The sequence below is a fragment of the Anopheles nili genome, chromosome 3, assembly GCF_943737925.1.
Source record: "Anopheles nili chromosome 3, idAnoNiliSN_F5_01, whole genome shotgun sequence".
Classification (NCBI taxonomy): Eukaryota; Metazoa; Arthropoda; class Insecta; order Diptera; family Culicidae; genus Anopheles; species Anopheles nili.
This window is the reverse complement of record NC_071292.1, coordinates 71036078-71063106: the sequence shown is the minus strand read 5'-3', so window position 1 is coordinate 71063106 and position 27029 is coordinate 71036078. Positions and strand designations below refer to the sequence as shown.

At 48.1% G+C, this 27029-nt stretch overlaps 2 protein-coding genes across 2 annotated transcripts; one reads left to right on the top strand and one right to left on the bottom strand.

The window, feature by feature from the left end:
• The first annotated feature begins 1543 nt into the window (after positions 1 to 1543).
• On the top strand, positions 1544 to 17743 carry LOC128723633 (myosin light chain kinase, smooth muscle-like). Its single transcript, XM_053817394.1, has 5 exons — positions 1544 to 1577; positions 13411 to 13705; positions 13881 to 14022; positions 14110 to 14309; positions 17398 to 17743. The coding sequence occupies exons 1-5, from the start codon at positions 1544 to 1546 to the stop codon at positions 17741 to 17743; spliced, it is 1017 nt and encodes a 338-aa protein (XP_053673369.1).
• On the bottom strand, positions 17043 to 26905 carry LOC128723632 (nuclear factor NF-kappa-B p105 subunit-like). The gene is made up of 10 exons (XM_053817393.1): positions 26860 to 26905; positions 22751 to 23263; positions 22037 to 22660; positions 21846 to 21950; positions 21077 to 21766; positions 20741 to 21011; positions 19453 to 19906; positions 18735 to 19382; positions 18499 to 18651; positions 17043 to 17627 (listed from the first exon to the last, which is right to left on the bottom strand). The coding sequence occupies exons 1-9, from the start codon at positions 26903 to 26905 to the stop codon at positions 18547 to 18549; spliced, it is 3456 nt and encodes a 1151-aa protein (XP_053673368.1). The 3' UTR covers positions 17043 to 17627; positions 18499 to 18546.
• Between the last annotated feature and the right edge of the window lie 124 nt (positions 26906 to 27029).

Below are 27029 nucleotides of genomic sequence, written 5' to 3'. Positions count from 1 at the left end.
TGAAAAATACCGGACTGGAAAGGGGTTTGTACATATTATTTTAAATCGAATCCGAAAGTATGCATTTCCTTGCTTGCTAGCTTGCACGCAATGATGGATGTAAAATGCACACAAGCATGTAGCGTGCAAGATTGAGTGCAATTGAATCAGTTGCACAGTACAACTGGATGAAAATGATGGAAAAGCTATCGCTTTGCGAGTAATAATTGATAAAAGGCAATAAATCAATGCGTCGAGCTAATTCTCTTATATGGCGTTATGACTCGTGCTTCTCAATCCTTTACGCAGCTTTGAGAATCAAAACCATCAAAAAAGTCATGCTTTGTGGGTTGTGATCGCAAATCGATTTTCTTTCAACCACTTGCTCTAGTTAATTCAACCACTTGTTTATACTGACGTAAGAAACAACAAACAGAAAACTTATGTGCATATAATATCATAAATATATCAATCCATTAAACCCAGAAAATTCATGGAATTTTAAGCTTAAGCCTTCAAAATGATGACATAATTGAATACACTCGAATCGATCTCTTTTAGTTATCTCAAAGAAAATGACACACATACCCACACAACACAATAACCACGAGGCATATTTTCGGCCCTATCACAAATTATCGGCGAGAGAGCGATTTTCCGGTTGCGCCATCTGCGGCGCGTCGAGCGGAAAAATAGATCATGCGACAACGAGACGGTCATTCTGATATGCTCGCCCTCCTGGGCAGGCGTCTGCCAATTTGGAGGTCAACAAGTGTGGGTCAATCACTCATGCTGGTGTTAAAATACGCATAACAAAAAATTCCCAAGCAAACTGAACCTTATTCCCAAGCGGAGAGAGCACTCTAGCTATCGAGAAAATACGGTGCGAGAGCCCATTCTCTCCTTCGCTCTCTGTCTCTCTCGCAAGCGCACTTGCGTCTGTGGAAACTGTGGAAAACTCCCCCATTTTGCTCGTACGATCTGCTGAGCATTTTGAGCATCAACGAGCCGACCTCCCGACAGGATCACTTCGGCATGGTCAGGTTAGCGAGCGTGCTGAGTTGGGTCTGGGCTGTTGGACCGATCCGCACGCGCCCAATTCCCTCAGCTTATTTGGATCGCGGATCGCGTGCTATCGGGAACAAGTGACCAAACACGGTGGGGAATGGTGCGGTGAGGTGTAGTGTGGCAGGGAATCGGTGTTGCCATTCAATCCGGCAGGTTTTTGGGTGATTTCTTGTGCTGTGTACATCTCTAGTGAAGAGGTGTTCATTTTTCCGACCGAGAAAAGTGTGGATAAATGTGTCAAAAAGCCACACTGCTTTGCTAAAAGGATTTAGCGGGTCAAGAAATATCATATCAACGCGTCAAGAGTGCTCTGAGGTGTTTAATCTCGTGCGAAAAGAGCATAAAATGATGTAAATATACTGCAAAGGCTACACACTGTGTGCTATAGATAGCGTGCTTGTTCGTGAAATTGCTGATTGACGAGGCGCTGTAACACTACAAAAGACAACATATACCATAAAACTACAGGGCTAACCCGCTTCCAGAGAGCTACATAATGTATAAAGTCGACGAGAACTATCCCATAAAAGGTAAGATGATGTAGGAGCATGGTTGAGAACATAAATGTACTCGTGTAAACGTGCGTGATATTTTGGGAAATCGATCAAAAACAATTCATTTTTGCATGTGTTCAGGCAATTTAAATTGAGCTAAAGTAATGCCGAAAAGTAAGAACAGAGTCTCCGTGTGATCGACCTTAAACGAGGATCATGCTATCTGTTTATTGGGACTAAAGTTCTGCTAAAGATTTTCCTATGCGGAACCAATTCGCGCGTTTTTCTCACCATTCTCCGAAAGCAACAAATTTTGTCTTGTTTGAGCACGCGCGTAGCTAAACGCCCATCCACAGCTTCAACACCCTGCGTGAGGCGTTTTTCTACCCCTTAGCGCTCAACCCACCACCCTCTGTTGATGGTGGTGCGTTTTCATCCACCGCCCGATTAACCGCTCGCTAATGGGCCGTTTCCGCGTGCCATGATTAGACCGTGATTTTCCCTTTTTCACGGCCCACGTGAACGCCCTGGAATGGGCGACCTCCACTAATCTCGGCCCAGACCATTCTTCTTTACGACGCCGTTACCGCAGACTCGATCGGTAAACAATGTAGCTCGTTTATATTCCTGCCACCGCTGGTGCGCTTCGAGTCCGTGTCCTTTCACCATTTCGTGTCGATTCTCTCTCGATCACTCTCCTCCATTTGCCGGTCGTTTCGAGGGTGTTCCACTCGTCGTAGGGTTGACCCGTTGACGTCAAAGACCCGGTCGGGATGGGTCGTACGTGTTTCAGTCCGGTTTACAACAATAGGTTGTCGTAAAAAAAGGATTAAGTAACACACAAAAAAAGCCGAATGTTGTCGAAGATCGCTACGTGGACCTCATCCATCACACAACCACAGGTCGCGGAAAATGTTTACGTCCGGTTGTCGAACCGGGCAGGTTTACAGTGCACACTCCAGGAGCTGCACGATATTCGAATACAAACCTTCAATTCCCTGAACACCACGTGCGTCTTAGCCAGGTAGATAAATCGGTGCTAAAATATGGCCGCCTTGGATGCCGCCGTTGCCAGTGGTAACTGGAAACAAGCGTCGGGGTTGCAATTACTCAGCCGCGGGCGTGCTGCGTTTGATCGATTTGATGTGAGTTCGGCATGAAAGAAAGGTGCTGCTTGGTGCTGCTGATTAATTGCCACCCCTGGTGGGAAAAGTGTACGCTACGAGCGCACAAATCGTCACACCGATCGTGAGGTGGTTTGCACTTGACACGTGGCTATGTGTGAGTGTTGGAAAAGGTTGTTGCGCTCGTCAACACAGCGAACGCGCAAAGGTGTTTGCTGGGTTGTGAATGGGTGGTGTCGCTTTCATTCATGAGCAAAAAATAAAACTCCCCGCGAAAGGAACAGCAAAAGGAGCAACAGGTCAGACAAGGTGGCCGTGTTTGTGTTTTGGGTGGTTGAGTTATGAGAAGGAAATAAGAGCAAGAAGCATCTGTTACGTTATCAATAGAAGAAAAATTGGCAGTTACTTCGAAGATTATATTTTCTTCTTATTGAGAGATGGCAAAACACGAAAATATGCCCCTAAGCAAAGACTGCATACGAAAGAGCACCAATAAAATGGTAAAATATAGCCATGCATAAAACTTAATGATGCTTCAAAAATTGGAGTGATCATTCCATATGATCGAATGATTTATTTCGTGCTCTCAAACAGCAGCTGACGAAACGAAATCGAATTCATAAAAGTTGATCCTTTTCCATCTGTGTGGTGCTGTGAGCTAGCTCGGATGCCACCTGTGAATTTTGGCCCGGTTTCTTCAATGTCTTGCTCCCAGATACAGCGTGCATGTAAATCTTTAAAGCCGTTTCTATGCCTTGCAGTCATTCGCCTTGAACTCACCCAGATCCTCCATTTCCATTTCGCGTGCGAAGATTTTCGCGAACCATTGCCACCGATGCTTGTTTATTTTCAAACGATCAGTGCCATATAATGATTTACATTCCGGTGCTGCGCAGCGCAAAAGGACGGCAAGGAAAAACACGATGTTCAAACCAATGCGACATCCGGAAAAGACAGCAGCATTCTCGATTCATCCAATCAACGATCGTGTTTATGATCGCGCACGAGAGAGAAGAACGGCTCAAGAATGCACGAGTTCGTCATGCTTCGCAAGCTGTCAAGCTTAATAAAAATAATTCCTCCAAACACCAATGAAAATTATAATGCCTTAGTCCCCGCAGGAGGGTGCCATGCCACGACACCATTTGGCTTATTTGTCAATGGAAATATTTGCCAGCCATAAATCAATCCCACCGCGTCCCATCACTTCCCAAGCCGATGATCATAATGATCGTGAGATCGAGAGATCAGTCAATGTGGATGATTACGGTTCCATCTTTCCTTCGTCCCTATGCCAATAGAACACTCCGATGGGTGGCAGGATCAGATTGGGTCCGGTCAAACCCCTACGAAAGCAGGCATTCGGTACTTTGGCATAGTGTCAACTAAAATTAGAACGGTAATGTCTCACTTCGATGCTTTCCGGTGCCCGGTTTGGCGAGATGTATCGTTCTGTGATATATTTTTTCCACCACACCAAGTTGTTTGCCTTCTTGGGCACGAGTTAAGGTTGCGTAACGCGCCCCTTTTCGAACTCGAGTTAAAGACGGACCATTCTCACACCCAGCCACCGATAAGGAAGCAATCTGGTGAGCACGACACACCACGTTAAGACATGATAATTGATTCCCGGGATTAGAAGAGATTTGTTAAACATCCCACGGAGAAGCAAAACCCTGAAAGACCTGTCGTAGCTACCACGGTACAAATCTAAACATTTTCCGGTTGTTTGACAGGAGATCGATTCATCGAGATGTGGTTGTTGATATTTGATTCTTTTCGTTTTGCTTTACGGTCACACCAGAAGATCAGCGTTCTGCCTTTATATAAGTTAAATAACGTTCTGGCCGCTGGGTGCCTGCTTGTTTTACGGATAGCAGTAGGATTTACGCGTTTTGTATTCCTAAATCGTATCCTCGTTACTGCTAATAAACAGCTGCTGTTCTAATTTAACAACAGAACAACAAGAAATACATCTTCAACACGCTGCGGATCGGACGCAAATATCTGCTTGGCGAAACAATCGCAACCGTGGGATCGTTTGTTGATACGCACCAAATAAATCCTGCCATTCACGCAAAGAAAACCCAGAGATGGAACGCGATCCGCGATATGGTAAGCAGTGCCGAACTGATTATCCTTCCTCCTCACTCCACCGATTGTTTTTTGGGCCAATTTGTTGATGCGAAACGTGTTCCTCGACGTACCGTGGTCCGTTAGGCGCTTTGCGGTGATGCGAAACATTTTCCCGACAAAACGAGCCGAGCTGGTTCCGATAACATCTGGTTGCTTTGTGACGCCTGCCAATACGCGTCATCGTCGCGCATGTCTCGCTTTTCCCTGCTGTGAGGTGATGTAACGTGCGGTTGGGGACGGTTCAACGGTTGTTGGCTTGTGTTTTAATATAATACCAGCAACTCGAAACGTGCCGAAAGTGCGTTCGCAAGTTTCTTTTCAATTTACGACGTCATCCATTATCATATATCTCGAGCTCGTCCACAAAGTGAAACAATTTCCTGGTTGCTATGATATACCAGCTGTCGAAGGGGATTTTTAATGGAAAATCTTTTCGCGACCTTCCCGAAATGAACTAATTAGACACATTGCTTTGAAGGAACAAAAAATGTATACATCGTTTTATGGACTTGATACGAAATACAAACGATCGTTTATTACCCACAGTCAATAAGCAATTGGATAAACAATTGGGATTCATTGTAGCACAGTTTTCGTGACGTAGACTATTACTGAACATTAACCAATTAAAACGAGACACAAAAGCGAGCAATCAAGTTATAAAATTGCAATATGCATCTTTTCCCAGACACAAAACAAAAAGATCAACCAATAAGTACACAAGTCCTTTTGACAGAAAGTGCACATTCGCCTTGTACAGCGCACATTCTGTCGTAAATTTTCGGCAGTTTGACTTTAATGTCTGTTTACCTACATCCCGGGACAGAGAAAAAAAGAAAAGAAACAAATAATGGACATTATGATCCGCTTGGTTCTTTCACGTCATTTTAAAGTGCAAATATAGACTAGAACTTACGACATAAACGGCCCTTCAATACTCTTGTTAAATTTAGAGGCATTTTAGACTCGTGCTAAACATCATATGTCTCGTTTCCTCATCCAATGAAAATAATCGTAAATTCCTAGATTGAAAGCAAGCGTAAACCACGCAACTTCAACGGCACAAATCCCCGCAAACCGGCATGAACACAATTAAACTTCAATGGCCTGCCATTGAATCCTTTTCACCCTAGAGTAAGTTCAACAGCACCGCGGGCCTCGAGGAAACTGCATTAGGTCTTCGTCCCTCAAAGGTCTCGCATGTGATCGTCTCAGAAACGGGCAATCGATTGCATAACACCTCACTGACCATTGTGCTGCACAATGGCGGTGCGAGAACGAGATCCCGGGGCCGGGTTCTTGGCTGCGAAAGCGAAAGTACGCCATCATCGCGAAGCCAACATAAACATAACAGAACCTGCGTGCAAGACACGAGCTACGAATGCGAGCGTCAAGGTCAAGGCGACAATCGGAGACCGTGTGTCAAGGTGGTTCATCGGATAGAGGCCGATGGAGACGCCCGGTGGTTTGTACCCATCGATGGAGGCGCCTGGTGTGGGGAAATGCGACACACCAACCACACGTTCCCGTGCACTTTTCACGCTCACCAATCCATCCAGATGTGACCGATCAGTGGCCCCAATCTGGCAACGACCGAACGACGTTGCCAATGCCAATCCGGAGCCGGGTTTTCGAGTGCGCTCTGGGAAAACAATCATCCGTAGCTGCGATTCCACCGGGACTGCGATAGCTCAAGCGATCTAACGCTTACGGAAGCGGTTTTCCAATTCATTTCGTTGGCTTAACCGAGTTGGTGGATTGTCATCACCAGACGCACCCAGAAAGAGGGGCCTCCCCAAGGAGGAGTGCAGCAATGGATCGCTAATGGATGGCCTCGTGGCGCGACAGATCGCGACAGCGGTGTTATAAATCGTGAAGGTCACCGTGGCATAAATCATAGACACGCGGGTAAGTCTGGGTTTGGCTGGGTGGGCAAGTCTTGAGGTACTGGGGCTGGCGGGGACGTGGATTTATTTCGATTGCGCCATTTTGCCGCCGGTGCGCACGAATGCACTGTCCCAGGGGAAAATGAGAGAGAGAAAGAGAGAAAGCAATGAAAATGGGATGCAGTTAAAATGCTTCCTGCTTGGCAAACGCGCGCCAACCCGAAAGGAACGTCTGTGGAACGCCAGGTAAACGAAAAAACACCCCATGAATGCAGTTTGATGATTGATAAACTAGAGCACGGATTTGTTGCCCTAAATTGATCCCGTGTGTCAAACAAATTGGGTTGAACATTTAAAACAAAACCCGTAGCGAGCTCGTACCTTGGAAAATAAATGGTGACGCGTGAGATGAGATCACTGACAGGTTTGCTTTTTTAATGAGGGAAAAGAGCACAGAAGACCGGTATGGAAATAAACGAATGTCAGGTTGGATCGGGTTTCCACGGTTTTGGGATTAGAACTGGCAACCGAAGTCAACACAACTGGCTGTTTGCTCGTCGCTTCGTTGTTATTTAAATTACTGTGGCTAAAAGTTTGGGTGAAATCATAGCGTATTCAGCTGGTTAAATAATCAATAGGACTAATTCTATTAGCGGTGCATGAATAAGGATCGAATATTTGGCATGTTAAAACCCCGGCATCCATCTTCCGCACATTTTAAATTATTTATAAACGCAATCAAAACTGCTTAGATTCCAAGCCCATCCCACGATATTGTGACCACTATATGGTAAGCAAAGAATATCAAAACCACGACTCAATCATGATGCCTTGTTCGCTTTGTGTGTTGCTGTCAATTCCTTCTGCGTAGTGGAAAATCGACACGAGCGAACAGTGCCGCGACTAAAGCAACGGTTTTCCTCAACCAACCTGGTGAATCGCACTCACCACCGGTCGTGGAGTTGAGGACTAATTGCTTTACACGGGACAGAGGTAGATTCGAACACCGTTCCCGCACATCAGCTGACAATGAATCAACGGACTGCCTTGCACTTGATCTTTTAGCTTCTTCACGCCTTGGGATCGCTCTCTGGCCGGTCCCCCTGAACCCGTAAATAATGTCCCAAAAGTTGGCCGTTTCGTTTCGTCTCGTGGTCACATTTTCTGCACCACATCCACCGTTGGCGGCCAATGGTGGAGTCGTGCCAAATACAAACCCCATCGGTTCGCAAAAGGATCACGCAAAAGCACGGCAAGCAGGATGGGGGTGTGAAACGATTGACACGAACATTTCCTGTTTGGCTGGGGCGAGTGCTTTTTTCCGCGAGCGAAAGAGAGCTCCTGAACAAAAAAAATGCCCCTTAAAAACCCCAACTGCCCTGGGAAACGTGTATGAGAGGTTTAGACGCACACACCATTAAAGCAGAGTGTGAGCGACAATTTTTGTCACACGATGGCGGGGATGTTTTCCAGATGGACCGGAATCGATGCGATAGTCCACGAAACGGATCACACCGCGGTGGAAAACAGATGTGTGACGTTCGAAAATTGTTACTTCCTTTCGGATGCAGGAAGCGATGTACGGGATTGGTCGAGGAGAAAGTGCCAAAAGCACAAGAAAACAGACATTTTCCTTTTTATGCCCTCCCTAGGCCGTTAATGTCGTCTCGGCGCATTCCTATCTGCAACAAGCCGCACTGTGGGGGAGAAAATATGGCCAAAAATGTGCGAAAAGTCGTCGAAAGATCAAAATAACGAACGAGGAAATGAAATTTCATACGATGCAGAGATGCACAGAATTTTAAACGGGATGAAAAAGTATCGAAAATGATCGAAATTGAGATGAAAACTCCACCAGAATCCAGAAACACCGAAACCAGCGAAGAACGAACGCGCGTAACGTCGACGCTCAGCGAAAGGCGTTTTCGACGACAAAATTTGCTATCCAAAATACCGTTAAAGATACCAGGAGAACATGTACCAAAGAGGCTGCAACCAGCTGGTATCCGCTTCGCATATATTGCTGCCAATTCCTTCTCACTTCCGCGCATTGCAACTATGATTGCTCCAATAGCACTATGATCTCTAGCATGCTCTTCCATTATCAGTCCATATCGTCGTTCTTTCCGGCACGCGATTATCCGCATCCCATCTCTTTTTGCCTCGATCGGCTGTTGCTCGCAAATTTAGTGCGCACTATGATCTTCTTGGTGGCCAAATATTATGAGATTGCCTTCCGGCTTAAATCATTTTGTTGCATATAAATGTTACATTATTCGCCCACGGCGATGTAGAAAATTTTGAGCAATGCGTTTCTGTTCCGTAAATCGATGTTTTGCAGTTTTTTGTATGAAAACAAGATGATATTAAAGTGATGAATATAAACAGTTGCTATGTGTCACCGACAGTTCCATAGTGCTGTTGATAATCGATTCGCCCAATCATGACGCTTGCTCAGAACGCGAAAGGAAAACATCTTCCTTCTCGTTTTGGGGCGTTGTTGCCGCTGACGACCACGTGCCAATTGTTTCTTCCAAAATAAATCCAATATCCAATTAAATGTTATCAGCAGTGCGAATTGCGCCTTCACCGAGAACAGATGTTTGCTTTATTGCGAAATTTTAAGCAAATATCCAAAAAAGCCCCCCAAAATAATGAAATTTTGCACCGCGACGAACAACGAAAGTAACGGGAGCGCATGCATCATAGCAGGCTGTGTACGTTGATCCGCATCGGTTGATCGGGTTGTCCCGCTCCCACGATCGATAACCGGTGCGAGCGAGAACGCTAGTGCTACCGCATTGCTACCAGTGATCTACCTGCTATGTTTCCTGTGACCCTGTTACAAATCTCGTCAATTTGGCTCGTTCTTGGGTTTCGCAAAAATCTTCATTTCGAGCGCGCGGAGCCAGCGACAGAGATTGTCGAAATGGACGGACTGCTCTAGTAAAAAATGCAATAAATGCAAGAAAATCAAGAAAAAAATCTGATTCAGATTAAAAATGATTCGAACACTTCTGATTAGTCGTAATTATATTTAATCGTTCTTTCAGTTACATTCTTTCAACGTTTTCTTTCAACAAACAAACCTCTGTGTCCTGCGGAAAACCCCATAGTGGCGCACGATCGTGGATATAACGTAGGGGCTTTGCGGGAAATGGGATTTTCATCCGGGATGTATGTGCCCGTATGTATGTTTTTCTTTCATTTTATCAACCAACCCCCGCCACAGCTGTTCGGGGATCGCACTCGCATTCGCGCCAGTGTCCGCGAATATCACCGGACACGCGGACAATCGGTGGCGCGGGTCAATGCCGAAAATAGATTCAACCGGCCACCGGCGTACCGTTGAGATCGAGAAGATGAAAAACCAGTGGGAAAACAATGTTGTGCGGCAAGATGTGCGCCATGCGAAGAAAAGCGAAGGTACATATTACTCTTTCGGCGATCGTCGGGAGGGAAAACGTACATTAAAACAGTGTGACTCGAGCAGATTTTTCTTATTCCAAGCATGGTTTATTTATGCATCGATACTATGCTAACAGTTCTTACATTTTTCTTTCAGTTTATTACGTAACAAACATATAGCGACAAGTGAGACGATTTATAATACAGAAACGATACAAAAAGAACTCATCTTATATTAAAGCAACATAAGCAGCATCACAGTTTATTCACCATTTCTAAGAAATATAATAAAACCACCAACAGGAAGTTTATTTGGAAACAGTTTTCTCTTCAGTACGAACAAAACGATGTTCCCGAAGAAGGATGTTGTATTTTATGTTAGATTCTTACCAAAATACCGATCGCTTAGATGAGATTTCTTTCGAAAATGTGCGGAATGTTTGGTATGAAGGTGAAAAATGAAATTAGAAACATCGTCCCAACATGACCTATGAATATAATTGATTTCCTCCCCCCGGGTGACCCTGAGCGAGAACCATATGCTGCTGCGGCATGTGTCGGGATCATTCACAAACCGCACATCGTGCTGAAAGCAGCGCCATTAGTTTCCACATTCTCACATTTCGTGCCATTCGAACCGTGTAGCATGCTGCGCACTTGAACTCTCTGTTCCGAGGGCGATCTTCTGCGCCACCGTCACCATCACCGTCGCCGAGATTTCTCCCCAAATTCAATTGTTTCAACCGCATCTACCGTGCCAGGATGTCGGTTCCTTCCGCCGGCGTGTCGTCCTCCTGACACGCTTGTTTGGTGCTCTATTTTTACGAGAGCATGTCCGGCGTTCGTTTCACGATCGAAGACAAAAACGCACGCGCCAAAATGGCAAGATCTCACTCGAAATGGCTCCTGCTCCTACTACAGTACGCGGCTTCGCAGGTCGAGACAATAATTTAACGTTTATTTACATCCGCTCGGGCGTGCTTACGGATGCTTGAGTGCAAATCTCGAGCAGCCGATCGCATGCTTCTTACAACGCTTCCCAGAACGCCGAAATGGCAAGCCGTAAGGGTGCAAACATTGGACCAGACTCTCCGTGTGTTTTGTTGTGGCAAACGATACAATTAAACTCTCAGTCCTTACATTTTCTTAACCCTTGAATCGCAGTTACAGCAGATCACTGATCACGCTCACCAACATGTGGAAAAGCATTTAAAACCTTATTTTAACTCATACGATCGCTTATCCAAATTTCACACACAAAATCGCTCCGATTTACCAGAAAATTTAAAACACCGTCCCGTTAAACACCGGATAATCGAGAGAGCACGTGTGCCGCTCGGTTCGGTAGGTTTTCCCACTTTCCACATGACGCCATTCTCAAAGGATTAACCCTTTCGAACCGGCAGAAATACCCGTGTACGTGTTTCTTGCGGCTCGGACGCCATTCGTCACAAACGTCGGTTACGGTAGGATGCTCGCGTCCGAATGAAACCGCACCGAGGCCTGAGACACCGACAAACACGCCGCGGACACCTCCATTTAATTCCCTAATTGAGGTGATTTATTGACCCACCACCAGGGTGGTACAGCCGCTCTACAAGCCACCCCAAGGAGGGTACAACAGAGCGTCTCTTTTATGTTTTGGAGCTGGTGCGGAAAACCCCTAGACACGCTCGAACGGAAATGATCCGGCGGTTCTGCGGTGCACCTGCAGCCGGAGGTCGTTTCATCGCCCGGTGGGCGCATTGTTTGCGTCCTTCCGGAGATCCCACGCCATTGCTGGTGGACAGGCGACATAACTGTGACCCGATTTTCCCGCCCAAGGTTCATCGACGGTCATCACATCCCGTCTCGTTCCATCACGTCTGCAGATCTGTCACGGCGCATCAGTACTCGCGGCCGAACAACGCAAGCTGTCCCCACGGTCAATGGCGGAGGCCAAAGGACGAAATATTAAACGTGACCAAACACATACACACACACGTGCACATTCGTGCTCGCTTTTCTCCATCTCATTCTGTCGTTCCCGGGCGATGTCGTTTTGAATCAAACCTCATCCAATTAAGAGATCCGATCGCGCTGGTCACCGATGCCGGGGACGTGATCGTGCTCGGTTTTCAGTCGATCGTGGAAAGCGAACGCGCATGGAAAACCATCCAACGCGAGCATGGACGTTGTGGGACCGATCATGGGAAAATTGCGTTGTGAATAGAGTTGGGTTGCAAGAATATCTGCTGATGCGTAGTGAACGCGTGATTACACAACTTACAAAGTGTTGTTTGCTGTGGGTCTACGGCCGTGATAAATACGCATTTTCGGTCACATTGTGGTCACATTAACAAACAGTGCGCAAGAACAAGTGAACGTGTCAAAAACTAGTAGGATTCCTCGGAGTGGTTTATATTATCTTTTTTGTGGCGTCTCAGTTACTTCAGGTGGTGCAATAAAGCGTAACCACTCATACGCAGCAGCAGTTGAAACGTTTGGCAAAATATTACTAGGAGAAAAATACAATACGGCTTGGAGAACATGGCTGCAATATTATGCGGTAAAACCATCACAACCATTCTGAGTAGTTGTGAGAAAATTGTCAAAAATCTCCCATATGATCGTCAAACTCTATCATGGACCGTTAAACATAATCATGCTTTTTACGCAAAATAAACTACGGATTATTTGTTAAGTTAAAAGACACTAAAGGATCGAATAGAATTCCAATCGAATGGAATGGAATTATCCAATGCTAATTCAGGCTAGTGTCAGTATAACCGACTTCAGTTTGTTTGATTCTTTTGTCCTTTAGGCTAACAACCTTATCTCGTATCGTTGTTCAAGTCAAACATCAGCCTACTGAGAATCCTTAAAGCAAAGTCCCCTTTATCTGTTCTTCACGGATACCTTAGATCGGTTCTTAACACTCACGATACGCCTTCTTTCCAACGTCATGGATTTTTGTTTCGCTTCCGTTGGTCACTGTTTCGCTCAATAAACCATTGCGGGCTCTGTGTCCCGCAACGCAAATACGAGACTATCCCAAAACGCATAAATATCTCAAACGCCATTCGCACGCTATACAGACCCATTTTCCCCCTCGCACGATTCATTAGACAAAGAGTCAACAAGCAAAAGTTACGAGTTTTCCGATGTGTTTCCACGAGTAAACACACACGTACGAGTCGGGGATCGGACGGTGGGAAAATGATGCGAGAATTGTCCAGCCCAAGGACGATCTCGTTCGCTAAGCGCTCGCACAACTAAACAAACCGCCATCTCGGTGTCGGGTTTTCTTTTGCACGTTCTCTTCTACTCCCACAGACCTCGACCCGGCGTTCCCGTTCCGCGAGGTGGAGCTAAAGCTGGACGTCGACCCAAAGCACCAGTTCGAGATCCTTCCCGAGCTAGGCCGGGGCACCTACGGCACGGTGTTCCACTGCCGGGAGAAAAAGACCGGACTCGAGCTGGCCGCCAAGATCGTGGAGTACAAGAAGAAAAAGGACCGCGGTGACATGGTGCGCGAGATCAACATCATGAGCTGCCTGCACCATCCCCGGCTGATCCAGATGTACGACGCGTTCGACTACGAGAACAAATTCTACGTCATTCTCGAGCTGTAAGTATGGCGTCGTCCTTGGGGGTGTGTGCTAGTCCTGCAAGAAAGTAAAATAGAAGCACAAATCAGATTTCCACCGTGGTACGACTGAGTCGACTCACCTAGACCCATCCGACGACGCTGACCTTCGTGTCCCTCATCCTTTCTCGTTCGCTCTCTCACTGTGTGTCCGCAGCATTCAAGGTGGCGAGTTGTTCGAGCGCGTCATTGACGACGATTTCGTGCTGACGGAGAAAGCGTGTGCCGTCTTCATGCGGCAGATCTGCGAGGGCATGGAGTACATTCACAGCCGGAGCATCATCCACCTAGACATGAAGGTGAGTCAATCGCACCTTCACACCCGATCCGGGAGTGTCCTCACAGCTTGTAACTCTCCTGTCTCTTCTTCTCTCTTGCCGGACCAGCCGGAAAATATTCTCTGTCTCACAAAGACCGGCAATCGGATCAAGATCATCGACTTTGGGTTCGCACGACGGTACGATCCGGGCAAGAAGCTGCAAGTGATGTTCGGAACGGCCGAGTTTGCCGCCCCAGAAGTGCTGAACTTCGACGAGATCTACTTCTACACCGACATGTGGAGTCTGGGCGTGATCTGCTACGTGTTGTGAGTAATGCTTGCCTTCTATCTTGAGCCGTGTACGTGCGTGTATGTGTGCTTGCTACTGCTGCTGGATTTAAGGACTTTGATCGCCGCCCACCCTTTAATGCTTCCGACGGGAGAAACCGACGCAAGTCATTACCGGCTGCCAGCCATTCGGAATGGATGGTTTAATTGAGCTACTAATTAGAACCGCGCGGACAAGCATGACGCGTGGCCTGGTCGCGTGTACCACGCCAGTGACGCATATGCTTCCTACCATCGCTTCTTCCTAACCGTGCTTCCTCAACTCGAGCCGGCTGCTGGGTTGTGAATTTTCACACCGGAAACTCATTTCCCGCACTGTCGCTGCCATCATCCTCGCGTGATAGAGCCGTTTCATTCATGGAAATCACGAACGTGTGCCGCGGTGTTGCTCCCCTTCCCTCGGGGCGCCTGGCAGCTAAAACGCCCTTGTTAGAGCACAGGGGTTGTTGCCTTTTTTCTCGGGATAGGGACGAAGTACTTGAGACTATACTTCGGGGTTTGATTTCCCATGACCCAGTGTGTGTATGTGTGTATTGGGTGGTGTGTCTATTGTTTTATTTACTTTCATCGATTTTTTTTTGTGTCACGACCTATCTTTACTACGTTCTAGTTTAGGTTTAATCTATAGATTTGTGTATAATATATTTGTGTAGTTCATTTTCACTGCGATCTTTATCTAGGCCATGTTTCTCGTTCCTAACTGATGTATTTTTGTCTAGTTTTTGTTCTCTTATGGTTTTCCTAAAGAGGACATTCTTTTCTAACTCGCAATCGATCAATTGGAACCCATTTAATCGTTCTTCTCTCCCTTTTGTAGTAGTGGTTTGCCGATAAATCTTTGCTAAATACTTTTTACCACCCCAATTTTTCTCCCTATCTCTCTCTCTATCTCTCTCACACACGCATACTCACGCGCGTATTGACCAGCACGATCAACCGCAGATCAAGCGTGGCTAGGTTTTGGTTTTTTTCGCAATTCCCACGAACGATCGTACAGGTGTTCTTGGTAACATACCGTTTTGATTTGGTTTTTATTACTGGTAACCGATGGACGCAGCTCGTCGGTACAACTTCGGAATTTGAGGCGTCGTCGCGGACATCCTCGCGAGCTCCTGGTGGAGCAGAGGGAACCACCATCCGACGGGGTGGCTGAGAAAAGCCCACGGCAGGGGAAACAACGCCCCATTTGCTGTATACCTTTCCTGCCTACAGTTTCCCTTTCCGTGGCCATTCCTGCCCCGACGATGGTGTTCCCAAAGCGAAATGTTCGTCCATTGTGCTCGGTTCGCTTGCGCGTATCATCGTGAACATTGTGCTATCGTTATGCTATCGTTTTGTACATACAATCATTCCATTAACAATCTCTTTCTCTTGCAAGAGAAAGGAACCATTAAATATTCATGTCGAATCATTTTTTGTTGTTGTTGGAAAGCCAACTCCTTTACATGCTTACAGTTCTAGGGTATTTTTTTTTGTTTCGTTGTTGATGATCACATTCCGTTTCCCTGAATCATGTTAACCTTAATCAATGCTGGATAGTGGAGTATTCCTTACTAAAACTGTAAACACCAGAGAGAGCAGAAAGCCTCTCTGCACGATGTCCTTATTTAAAACCACACACCAAAAATTAAACCAATGTAAAGCCTAACTATCCTAGTAATGACACTGTATGGAAGGTGCTAAAGCCATAATGCAACTAATTCCCATCGGGGTGTATCACAACGTGTTCGCTCGACAAATTTGCAAAACCACATTCGCTAAAAATCCCTCCACGATGGTATGGAAGGAGCAAAAGGAGGTTGTAATGGAATGGATAAGCCGATCCGGTGCCGATTTCCGCGGGGAACATCCACCCACCTCGCCAGCTGTAACCGTTCCACCTATGATTCGTAAGATTTATGGTCTCATTAGCATATTCCGTTGCATACGAACATGCATACACGAGTGCAACACGTTCACTACCGACCAGCTAGGGCATGGGCGGAGTCCCAACAAAAAATCCACCTTAACGCATGACGTAACACACTCCCCCACGCAAACGTAGAATTAGCATTGAACAGAAATTTCCCCACATCATCAGCGATATGATTTTTCCAACGCACGAGGCGTAGGTAGCAGCGTTTCCTCCAAAAACCGGTCTCGTGCGCCAAGTGTGATCATAGATGTGCACAAAAAACCACCTGCCGGAGCAGGCTCACGTGTTGGAAATTCCCCGGCGCACGATAAGGTGATTAAAATTCAACCAACCCACGGGCCGGAGGAATCCCGATAGAAATTCCGCCTGGAAAGCTAAAAATGCGCTTGCACTCGTACCTGTCGGATGCACACTGATCAGCTAACTAGCTCAATCGCACCACGCTGACTAATCGATCGAGCGTAATTTGACACACTTTTCGTAGCGAAGTCATTTTGCTATGAGGTGTCACGAATGGTCTATTAAAGCATTTCCAAGCGAATGGTTCATTTGTAGCTTAACATCGTTCTGCTTGTGGATGAAATGGAATGAAATCTCAAACACACTTTCTGGGATCTGCTAACAAAACTGTATATAAAATACTTCTTCGTCTTTAAAACTATACCGATCAAGCGTGATCATTCCCTATAGAACTATTATTGTCCTCACGTTACTCGTAGATTCCTAGAGCGCATACGAAATAGTGATATGGAAACATATTCTTGTAGTGAATATTTGTAAAAAAAAAAACCTCAAAACTTATAGAAAAACTGAATAACGTGAAACTTTGCCACTCTAACTGCTTACGTTATCCTATCCTTCCCCGAACCGTGTCGCCTTCCCGATCTTCCGGACACTTGTCACGAATGGCCATTCGCGGTCTTGATTTTCGCCTGTTTCACTGTATCTTGCTTTTTCTCTCTTTCTCTCTTTCTCTCCTTCTCGTTATCCTTCCGTTGCGCACCACCACCATCATCTCGCCCTTCTCATCCTGCCTTCGCCCATCCACCATCGCGATCGTCCTTACATATGCTCACCATGCTCGTGCCTGTCTGACCGCGCCATCCTATGGTGCGCCTTTGCCGTTTTGTGGCCACAACCAACCGCGGACAGACTGTCCGGGCTGTCGCCGTTCGTGGGCAGAGACGACCAGGCGACGATGTACAACGTCCTGCAGGGTACGTACTCGTTCGAGTACAAATCGTTCGACGCGGTGTCAGAGAGCGCGAAGGACTTCGTCCGCAAGCTGCTGGTGCGGGACGGCGAGCGGCGACTGACGGCCCGGAAGGCCCTGCGGCACCCGTGGCTGGCGGAGACGACGGCCCAGAGCACCACCGAGCTATCTGTGACAAAAACAAAGTTGAAACGCTATGTTATCAAGAAGCGCTGGATCAAGGCGGTCAATACGATCATCGCCCTGCGGCGGATGGGCGCGCGGATCGATTACGATCTCGTCTAGGGAGGCTCGGGAGGGTGGTGGGTTTTTCGCTACTTTCAAATCCCTTCCCTCTTAGTAGCAGCGATCGGAAGACGAACACCCTCATTGGACCACACAGGGACCACACTCGCTTCAGTGACACAGGAAGACCCCTCCACCAGCAGGGGCCACCTGGTAGGAGTGATAAGACAAGGAGCGGGTTTCAGTGGTTTGGGGGTGGGCAAAATATTCCCAACGATCGTCGTCCCCTGCCCCGCATCGCCGGCATGACCACTCTCAACACCTAGATCGCACCACCAAAACCGGTTCCGCGATGTTTCCGTTCGCGCCGCGTGTTGCATAATGCATTTGCCACCCGCCGGCAGGGAACGGGGGCTCGAATTCTATTTCCTTCCCAGCGAGGGGAAACGGATAGGTTGTAATTTACTCGTTATATATGTGTATACTAGCAATAAAACTAAGATTACCAATCACCGACCGTCCGGGTTGGCTTTTGATGTTACAAGCTTCGACCAGCGTCCAACGCCTCCAAAGTCACGTTTCTAACCCCAACCATTCGCGAGGGATTCGAAGTCACTGTTCTAGCGCGTGATACTACCGGTGTGTGTTGATTTGTCGGATAAAATGCTACAAAAGGTACGAGGACACGTAGAAGGGAGATCTACACTGTAGCTTACTTATGCTAAACAAGCTCGACGAGTAGCAGCAGAGCTTAGCCTGGGGCGGTTTTTTTGTCCGATCGAGTGCTTAATTAGGTGCGGGAAGGGTGCTCAAACCTGATTGTTGCCCAATATGGGGGAAGAAGCGGGAACGTGGGAGAGCGGTCACTTCATCCGGCGGCAGATCATCTCATCGATACAGCGGATGCATTCGCGTAGCTCCAGCAGCCGCAACAGCTCGATCACTCGATCAATTGGAATGTTTTGCATCTACAAAAGAATCATGCATGGGTACGTTAGTTAACGTTCTGCTGATAAGCACGTTAAACTGGATCGTTCTCCGCGTGCATTACCTCGACGTAACCGAACAGCATCCGGGCTGGATCCGTAACCTGTTCCCATACGCTGAAGAACGCGTGGAAATCGAGCAGGGATCCTAGCTCACGCCAGGTGCCATCCACGTTTAACAGCCGGCACAACTCATCTAGGCACTTTTCGTCGAAAAGCGCACTCTCCGACCGTTCGCTCGGACCGGAAGAGACCGTAGAACCGTTACGTTCCTGCTGCGTTTCCTGCTGACGGTAATCCGAGCTCTCCGGTTCGTGTTCCTCCAGCAAACGAGCAATGTTAGCCCGATCGCAGCTGAGATCGATCGAATCCAGCACGGATCCGCCGTTCGCTGGTCCCCGTTCTCGTATCACCGTGTCCCTGTGAGCTTCGCCCTCTTCCGCTTCCTCTTCGTCTTCGTCCTCATCATCTTCCTCGTCCTCGTTATCCTCGCCGTCCTCAGCTGAATCGCGAATTACCGACGCTTTCAGCGCGTACTGCAACCCGTCCGGATCGTGGCGAAGGAGTTCTCGCACGATCAGCTTGTTGTTTCCCTGTCCCGTCTGACTCTTGGCGTTTGCCAGCTGCAACGGGGTGTAGCCGGCGTTGTTCCGCTCGCGTCCCACTTCGTGGGCCACGTTTTCGAGTATGTAGTTTACGATGTCCAGCGAATCCTGACGTGAGGAAAGGCGTACGTTAACATTCACAATCGAAAAAAAAACCTATCCCTCCGTATCACCGTACATTGTCTACCGCGATGTGCAGGATGTTGTTGCCGTGTTTGAGGTCCTTCTCGTGTACTGGGGCGCCTGCTTCAATCAGGATACGGGTGATCTTTAGATTCCGAGCGTAAACGGCCGCTTGCAACGCCGTCAGTCCATCGTCATTGGTGCAATCAAGCCGGGACGTGGAGTGATCGTGTCGCAGCAGGATCCGTACCATGTCCGGTACGTTCTCGACCACGGCTCGATGCAGTGCCGTGTTTCCGCGAAAGTCACAGTAGTGCAGCTGAGCGCCCGCTCTTAAGAGCGCCTCTACGATCGAAACGTTGTTGATCGATACCGCCAGGTGGAGGGCTGTTTCGTTGCGATCATTCGGTAGATCCAGCAGCTCCTCGGCCAGCTTCAACTCAACCAGCAACTCGATCAACTTGGTAGCAACCGTTGTATCGTTGCGTCGAATGGCGGCGTGTAGGCAACTGTAACAAAAAACCAAACGGAACGGAAAATTAGCAACTAATTACACGACCCAGAGACCGGTGCTACAGCAACGCGAGTTCGATCTCGTCGGAGGCAAGCGCATAAATACCGCCCTTCAATCATCAAAACAGTATATCATTAGCTCTGTCCCGAGGGCGCACCAAGGGGCCAGTTCTAAGGGTTCAGGATAACTTTCCCACCGGTGGTACCAATAAAACACAAAAGCTCTTCGGAAACCTTGAAAATCCAGTTCTTTCCCACCAAAACCAGTCGTAGCAGATCGCACAATTAGATGTGAAAGGAGCCGCCATATCGGCACAGCCGCCACGGAAATGCCCAACATATCGGGAATGCTCAAAGCATCGTGGAATTTCCGCCATGTTCCGCTGTGACATAGGGAATTCTGGTACACTTGACCACGAAAAACGTGGGCGCGGAAGTGTGCAATTTCTCATTCGTACAAGTAATAGATATTCGTTTTAGAAATATAAAAAAGTAGCAAACAAGCAAATAATTTATTTACAATAAATCTTCAAGTGAGAGAGACAGAGAGCGAGGAAAAACCAGCGCCCAGGATATGAACCGAGCCGCCGACGGGCTCATCACCATCCGTGCTCCTCGGAGTGGCTACTCCAAGGCTGAGGATCGAATCTGAGCACATTAAGATGAATGGAACGAATAGAAATAGATAGAGAGCAGAACGACAGGAGCAAATGCTCCAGATTAGGCCACAGCATTCGCAGTTCCCGTTGTTTCGAGGATCGAACTCGAGTGCATTAGCATGAAACAAATGATCGGACGACAGGTGAACATACACCGGAACGAGAACTTACTTGAACTGCTGCTGATTGGATGCGGTCCAATGGGAGGTGAGCAATTGCCGGGATCTGTTCGTGTCCCTCGCGAACAGCTTGACCAACATGAGCAGTTTCCGTAGCATCTCACCCTGCTTGGCGTCGTCACCGGATGCGACGAACTCACCGATGGCCTGCGCCAGCGCACTGTCCGTCGATTGTACCGTGGCTTCGTCACCGGTTCCCGTGTCCGTTTCCAACTTCACGAGGTCCTGCTGGTTGCCGATCTCCTGGATGAGCTTGTTGAACTCTGTGGCAAGAAGCAAAAGCGTCAGTGTTGCTATATCCATCGTCGCCAACAGAAAACGAGCCTACCTTCCGAGTCGCAGCGGAAGTCACTCGAATCGAACGCCACATCAGTGGCGATCGTGGTCGGAATGTTCAGTATCTCCTGTATGATGCTTGCCCGAGCGATACTAGCCGTCGACGCTCCCAGAATATCCTGATGATGCGGCGTCGTGGTCGTTGTCGTTACCGTCGTCGAGGAGGGTTCATGTTCCTCTGGAATCGAACCTCCGTGACTGGCTAACATCGGGAAGGGTTGATGCAACGGGGGTAGCCTGGCACTCGATCCTGCAACACCGATTCCGACACCAACGTTGATACCTGACCCACCACCACCACCACCACCGCCTGTTCCTCCTCCACCGGCACTCCCTGGACCGTTGGGATCGTTCGGGATGACGGTTGGAATTTCGCCGGACACGTTACCGGAACTGACGCGCAGTCGCTTGCGGGAGCCACTTCCGGAACCACCACCAACAGCCAGCATGCCTGGCCGCGGTTTGTACTTAAAAGTGACCGGTTCGCTCTGGCAGCGGTCCCTTGGCCGGTACAGCTGCATGTACACCTCGACCGGCTCGACGATGTCCTTGTTCCGGTACGGGGGCGTCTTGAACGCGATCGCGTACTGATGATGCACATCCGCCTCCGAAAACACGGCCATATCTTGCCACACCTCCTGATCGTACTCGTCCAGCTCGAAAAACCGGATCTTGATGTTGTCTGTGAAACGGTATTCGGGGAAAGAGAATCATTAAGGACACACATCCAAACAGGCATACGGTGCACAAATCGGACGTACTTTTGCACACCTTCTCCACAAACATAAACACCTCCTCACCACCTTCCACACCACTGATGGCGGTGCTGAGCCGGCAGATCTTCAGTTCCCCGGTGAGGGCGCTTTCTGTGAAATGAAATAAAACCCCAAGCCAAAATCCACGCCCCATTAGACTCGAGACCGATCCGCCAGGTGCCAATTCCTCAACTCACTCATGTTGTTGATGGCGTTCGAGTAGACAGGTTCGCATAGTGGCAACCAACGACCGGTGGCCGGCTCAACCCGGTACGCCTGGAAACACAGGCACACTTGGTTCAGGTTCATCGAGCGTGCCATTACGGCTGCTTCCTTCTGCATCTGCTGCTCCTCACGCTCGGTCGGTTCCCGGTTCAGCTCACACAACCGATGCTTGCGCAGCTTCTTGTACAGCTCCTCGCCAATAAACTTCTTTGCCGTGTGGATGATGCCCATGCCCTGGAACGTGGCCACATATCCTCCACCTCCACTGGCCGAGGATTCTCCACTCGGTCCTCCCACATCCAGATCGTGCGGATCGATCAGATCCAGCTCACCGGACTTGATCACGAGATGGTGCGAATGTGGAGCACGCCGTTGCGGATCGACCTGGTACAGCGAGCACCGTACCTTCGCCTCACCGACGTACCCACGCAACTCCACCGTCGGGAACGTCTTCTTGGCTTTCTCCGTGTGGATGCCCATGAGGGAACCGTGTGTACCGTGCATCTCGGATTGGTAACGGAACCGAAACTTGTCGACGGGTTGTTCCAGGATCACCAGGTGTGGCTTACTGTAGTCCGCTTTCGGGGTTGCAAATGCTGCGGGTGAGAGAAAGAACTTGAATGTCACGGATCGGAACGAGATCACACATGATGCACACACATGCACACAAACACACTGAAACTCACCATCATTCGCGGGCACCGTGTACACGTATGACGTTTGGAGGTTATCCTGCTCGAGGCACAGCAACTGGGGAGCATAATAGTGTTGTTGCTGCTGCTGCTGGTGCTGTTGTGACATTTGATGAAGTTGCTGTTGCTGTTGCTGCTGGTGTTGTTGATGTTGTTGTTGCTGCTGTTGCTGCGGATAACCGATGCCGACGCCTGAATACTGCATCGAGCTGCTGTTACCGGACAGCGTGAGGTTTTGGAGCGTGTATGATGCCGAATGATCACTGGCACTGGACTGCGGGGACATGCTGGTGCTGGCCCGGCTGCTAGGTGACGCGATCGATCCCGGAGACGATGGTGATGCGGACGATGACGAAGGTGATCGCGCACTGGCGTACGATCGGTCGGGATCGAGCATAAAATGGTGCGAATCTCCAACACTGGCCACTGTTGCTGCCGTTGGCGGTGTGTCCATCGACAGAATGGTGTACGGATCCGGCGATGCAGCCAGCAACTGCTGCTGTTGCTCTGAAAACGCGGGAAACCGAGAAGAGATTGAAAAACCATAACCACGGCGGACAAACACCGATTGCTGAATCACGATCCGGCTTTTCGAGATGCACGTGGTGGCGTTTGGCTTTGACAACAAAACGACACGACATTCATATCCCTTCCCGAACGACGATGGACCGGAAAACCCACGAAATACCCACCCCCCACTTACACACACACACACGCGCGCACGTGCCTCCCAGGGGAGGGAGCAAAATCAAAACGCTCGAGGCGGCTCGTACAGTACCTGTTTGCAGCGGCAAAAAAGGGTCGGGGCAGGCCCCAGGCTGCTGTTGCTGCTGTAGGAGCTGTTGAAGCAGTAGATCTATCGCGGAGGGGCAGTAGTTCAACGACATAATATGTCAATTTTAAAAGATGAATGGTGCTGCCACTGCTACTGCATCCTAACCGCATCGGTGTCGACGGGCAACTAAACGCGATCGCCATCATGAGGATGGAGAGGCTCGTGGTTCGCGAGCACGCGATTAAGAACAAGCATCACGCGCCTTTTGGGATGAGGAAGCGTGGGGGGAGGGAGGGGAAGAGGAGGGGGCGGTGGAATGGTGGGGAAGGACCGGAACTTTCCGAATCGGCGAGCGAGATAGCGAATCAGAGCGTCGTATTCTCGCAAGAAGGGGTGTTTGATAAGGAAGATACGAGATGTGCCCAATCGTACCGAAAGGAAGTAGATAGGGGAGCGATTTGCGACTTGACTTGATATCGCTGATAAAGAAGCGGACCCAATCTTTCTCTCTCACACGGTCGATTTTCCGCGCTGCTCGCACACTACTGCCGGAGAGGTCGCCTTCCCCTGTCATTGATGCCTTTTCGTACCTATATCATGGTGCTCGAGGCCCGGAAAAAGGGACAAATTCGCGATAGGGCGTAAAACTTGCTTCGGTGTGTCGTGCCCTCGTTCCGTTTTACTTATCTACCTGCCCTTTCTCTCTCTCTCTCTCTCTCACGCTCTCACAATAAACTCTCCAGGGCAAGATCACGGGGGTTGGCACGTACGTCATCGATGTCTGTCGTCACCGGTTGGTGACGTAACTGGAATTTCTAGGGTCCTTTGGCGGTATCCAGCGCTGCCCGAAATAGCCCACACGGGTAAGCCCAAAATAAACCAGCTGGAGCTGTTTTTGGGCCAATCTACTTTTAGACTGCGGCGAATACCGAAAAAGGCTATGACGCGATCTTCGCGGCACGGAAGATCCTCGCATGCCCGATGGAACTGACGGTAGAGTGGTTTCCTTGCAGCGAATCTATCGTTGGGCATGACGTCAAGAAACGCATGGGAAGCTAAATCAAGGATTCGGGAAAAGAACCTACCGAAAATGAACGTAATTTACGTCAATAGCGTAAACAGGAATATTTCGGTAAAACCGGTTCAAATATCTAGGATTAGCCTCAGAACGATCACCTTTTTTGAGAACTTTCGCTCAGTCATAAAGTGATCGTATGATCGCCCCGGGCCAAATGGTAATCGGAGTTGAATTTATTAATCATTTCTGATGTGAATTCCAAAAAAAAGTAGAAAGTTAATATCACCATACGAGAAATGCGTCCTTTTAGTCGCTCTGATGCTGTCGTCTGATATATCACTATTGAAATTGATGGTTCCCGAGATGCTGGAGTTACTTCTCCGATTGTTCGTTTCGATGGTTCCGTTGAAGTGAAGCAAGATTATGGATGGTTCGATCAAGAAATGACGCAGATGAAGATCGCGTTGGAGTCCACCGGGAGACAACTATTTCGGCCACACTTTCCCGAAAAACCTGTCCCAATGACGCAAATTGCCACCAAAAGTTGCTTTCTGGTGTAAAACATTCGTTCTTCGCCACCAAAATAATCGCACCGATTTGCTGGGTGAATACTCGGTTGGAATGTGTTTATGGAAATGTGGCTGATTTTTTTATGCCTTTTCATCGTCCTTTTATCGTGGGGTTCGTTTTTGTTTTGGCTGACGGTAACCCGTTGAATTAAAATAATGTTAAGATATACGATGATATATAGCGCTTTGAATTATAGCGTTTTTACGACTTGTTTCTTAAGAAATCAAAGTCATATGGTTGAGGTATATTGATTTGCAATTTGCTCTCATTGTACATGTACGATCAACTATTAAATTTCCCAATGATCGAGCTAGAGATCAGTGGGATAAGAAAAATTATCCACCCATCTAATCGTTTGCGAATGACTCAACGGGAGCGTGATTTCCCAAGCTTCGTCGAGATTGACACCTTCCTGCATATATTACTACGATGGGAATAAAACAATCAAGATCGAGGTAAATAAAAGGCCTCGCAAGGCTTGCATCCGCGATTAGTTAGCGTTCGATGTCAAACGAAGCAAGAGGCGATTCATGAAACCGCTTTAACAATTCTAAGTAATTCATGCATCGAATCTATGACTCTCACGCCACGTGTTAATTTTCACGCAAGTAACACGGATGTCGTAATGCAGATAAAATATCCTATTGGTTTTCTGTGGATGCTGTAATAGAATCACACGTCCGATTCCGCTGAAGTTCGTCATCGAAAACCGCAAATCTTTTCGTCATCGAATGCATCTTTTCTTTGGCGTCGTAAACGCTTTTGTCTAGACAAATAAAAATCAACCCCACGGCACCTGGATTGGGTACCTCAACAAACGATCGCTGCGCTAGTATCGATGACGACCTCTGTTTAATTTGGATGTGTGTTGGAATTATGTCTATGATCAGCACGAGACCGAGGCGCGTATTTTCCCCCAACAAAACATAACATCCAAAGAAGCATGTGGAATGACAAATTGACAACAAACCCTTGAGGGAAGGATAAAGATTGTAAAGCGGAGACTTGAGTGATTTAAAATAAATTGAAAGAAACCAATCGTTTCGATGTTTTGTGGATGTGATTCAGCTTCAGGTCGATGTATACTCCGGGATTTGTTCAATCAAAGTTGCATAAGCCAATTATTATCGGATGATTCTCACTCTGTGTGATTTAGGGGCATGATTTGCGGCTGATGAAAATTTACGAAATTGACGCACCAATTATGACCGATCGTCAAGCACGCAGCGGGATCATTGTGCCGATCGAGAAGCTGTATTCCCGTCGCCCCAATCCTAGTTTACCAGCCAATTGATGATAACCAAGCACCGCGAGCCACGAATTTGGGGAATTCCCCATCAACATTCGTCGGCTTGGAGCGGGCTTTCCCAGTGTTATTGTTTCGCGATCGAGGCGTACCGGTTTATAAACCCCTTGGGCCACCCTTCGCATACATAATGGCAATGAGCGGTTCGTGATGTCGTATGCGACGTGCGCAAGTGAACGGAGACGATCATAAAACGATCGGTAGATCGTGTCCAGCGCATGCACGCACACAATACTGTGCTTTTAAGTAGATGACTCACAGCATGATCGTCATATCGGCCAGCACACAGAATGACTCCTCAAACGGATGCCCCAAGGCCGTCGCTCCGGGTACCAACCTAACAAACAAAACAACTCCCCATGCACACAAGCAAAAGGGTTGCACTAAAGGGTCTACTACAGATTGCAAGGTTTGGGATGGTAACGATTACTTACCGTACAGCTCATGCCGATAGCTGTCCAGGTTCAGCAGCGTCGACATTTTTGCGCCACCTTCCTACGCACACTCACTGGCGAACGAATAAACAAAGGATCGAGTACCGAACAAAACAAAACACATCCGCCACACAATGCACACCCACACGCAGCGCACGCACGGACAATGC

Coding starts and splice junctions, on each gene's coding strand:
- LOC128723633 (XM_053817394.1), top strand. CDS start 1,544: ATGTATAAAGTCGACGAGAACTATCCCATAAAAG. Junction 1,578..13,410: donor CGAGAACTATCCCATAAAAG/GTAAGATGATGT, acceptor CTACTCCCACAG/ACCTCGACCCGGCGTTCCCG. Junction 14,023..14,109: donor TCATCCACCTAGACATGAAG/GTGAGTCAATCG, acceptor TTGCCGGACCAG/CCGGAAAATATTCTCTGTCT.
- LOC128723632 (XM_053817393.1), bottom strand. CDS start 26,905: ATGTCGACGCTGCTGAACCTGGACAGCTATCGGCATGAGCTGTACG. Junction 21,767..21,845: donor TGTGGAGAAGGTGTGCAAAA/GTACGTCCGATT, acceptor ACCGTTTCACAG/ACAACATCAAGATCCGGTTT. Junction 21,012..21,076: donor CTTCCGCTGCGACTCGGAAG/GTAGGCTCGTTT, acceptor TTCTTGCCACAG/AGTTCAACAAGCTCATCCAG.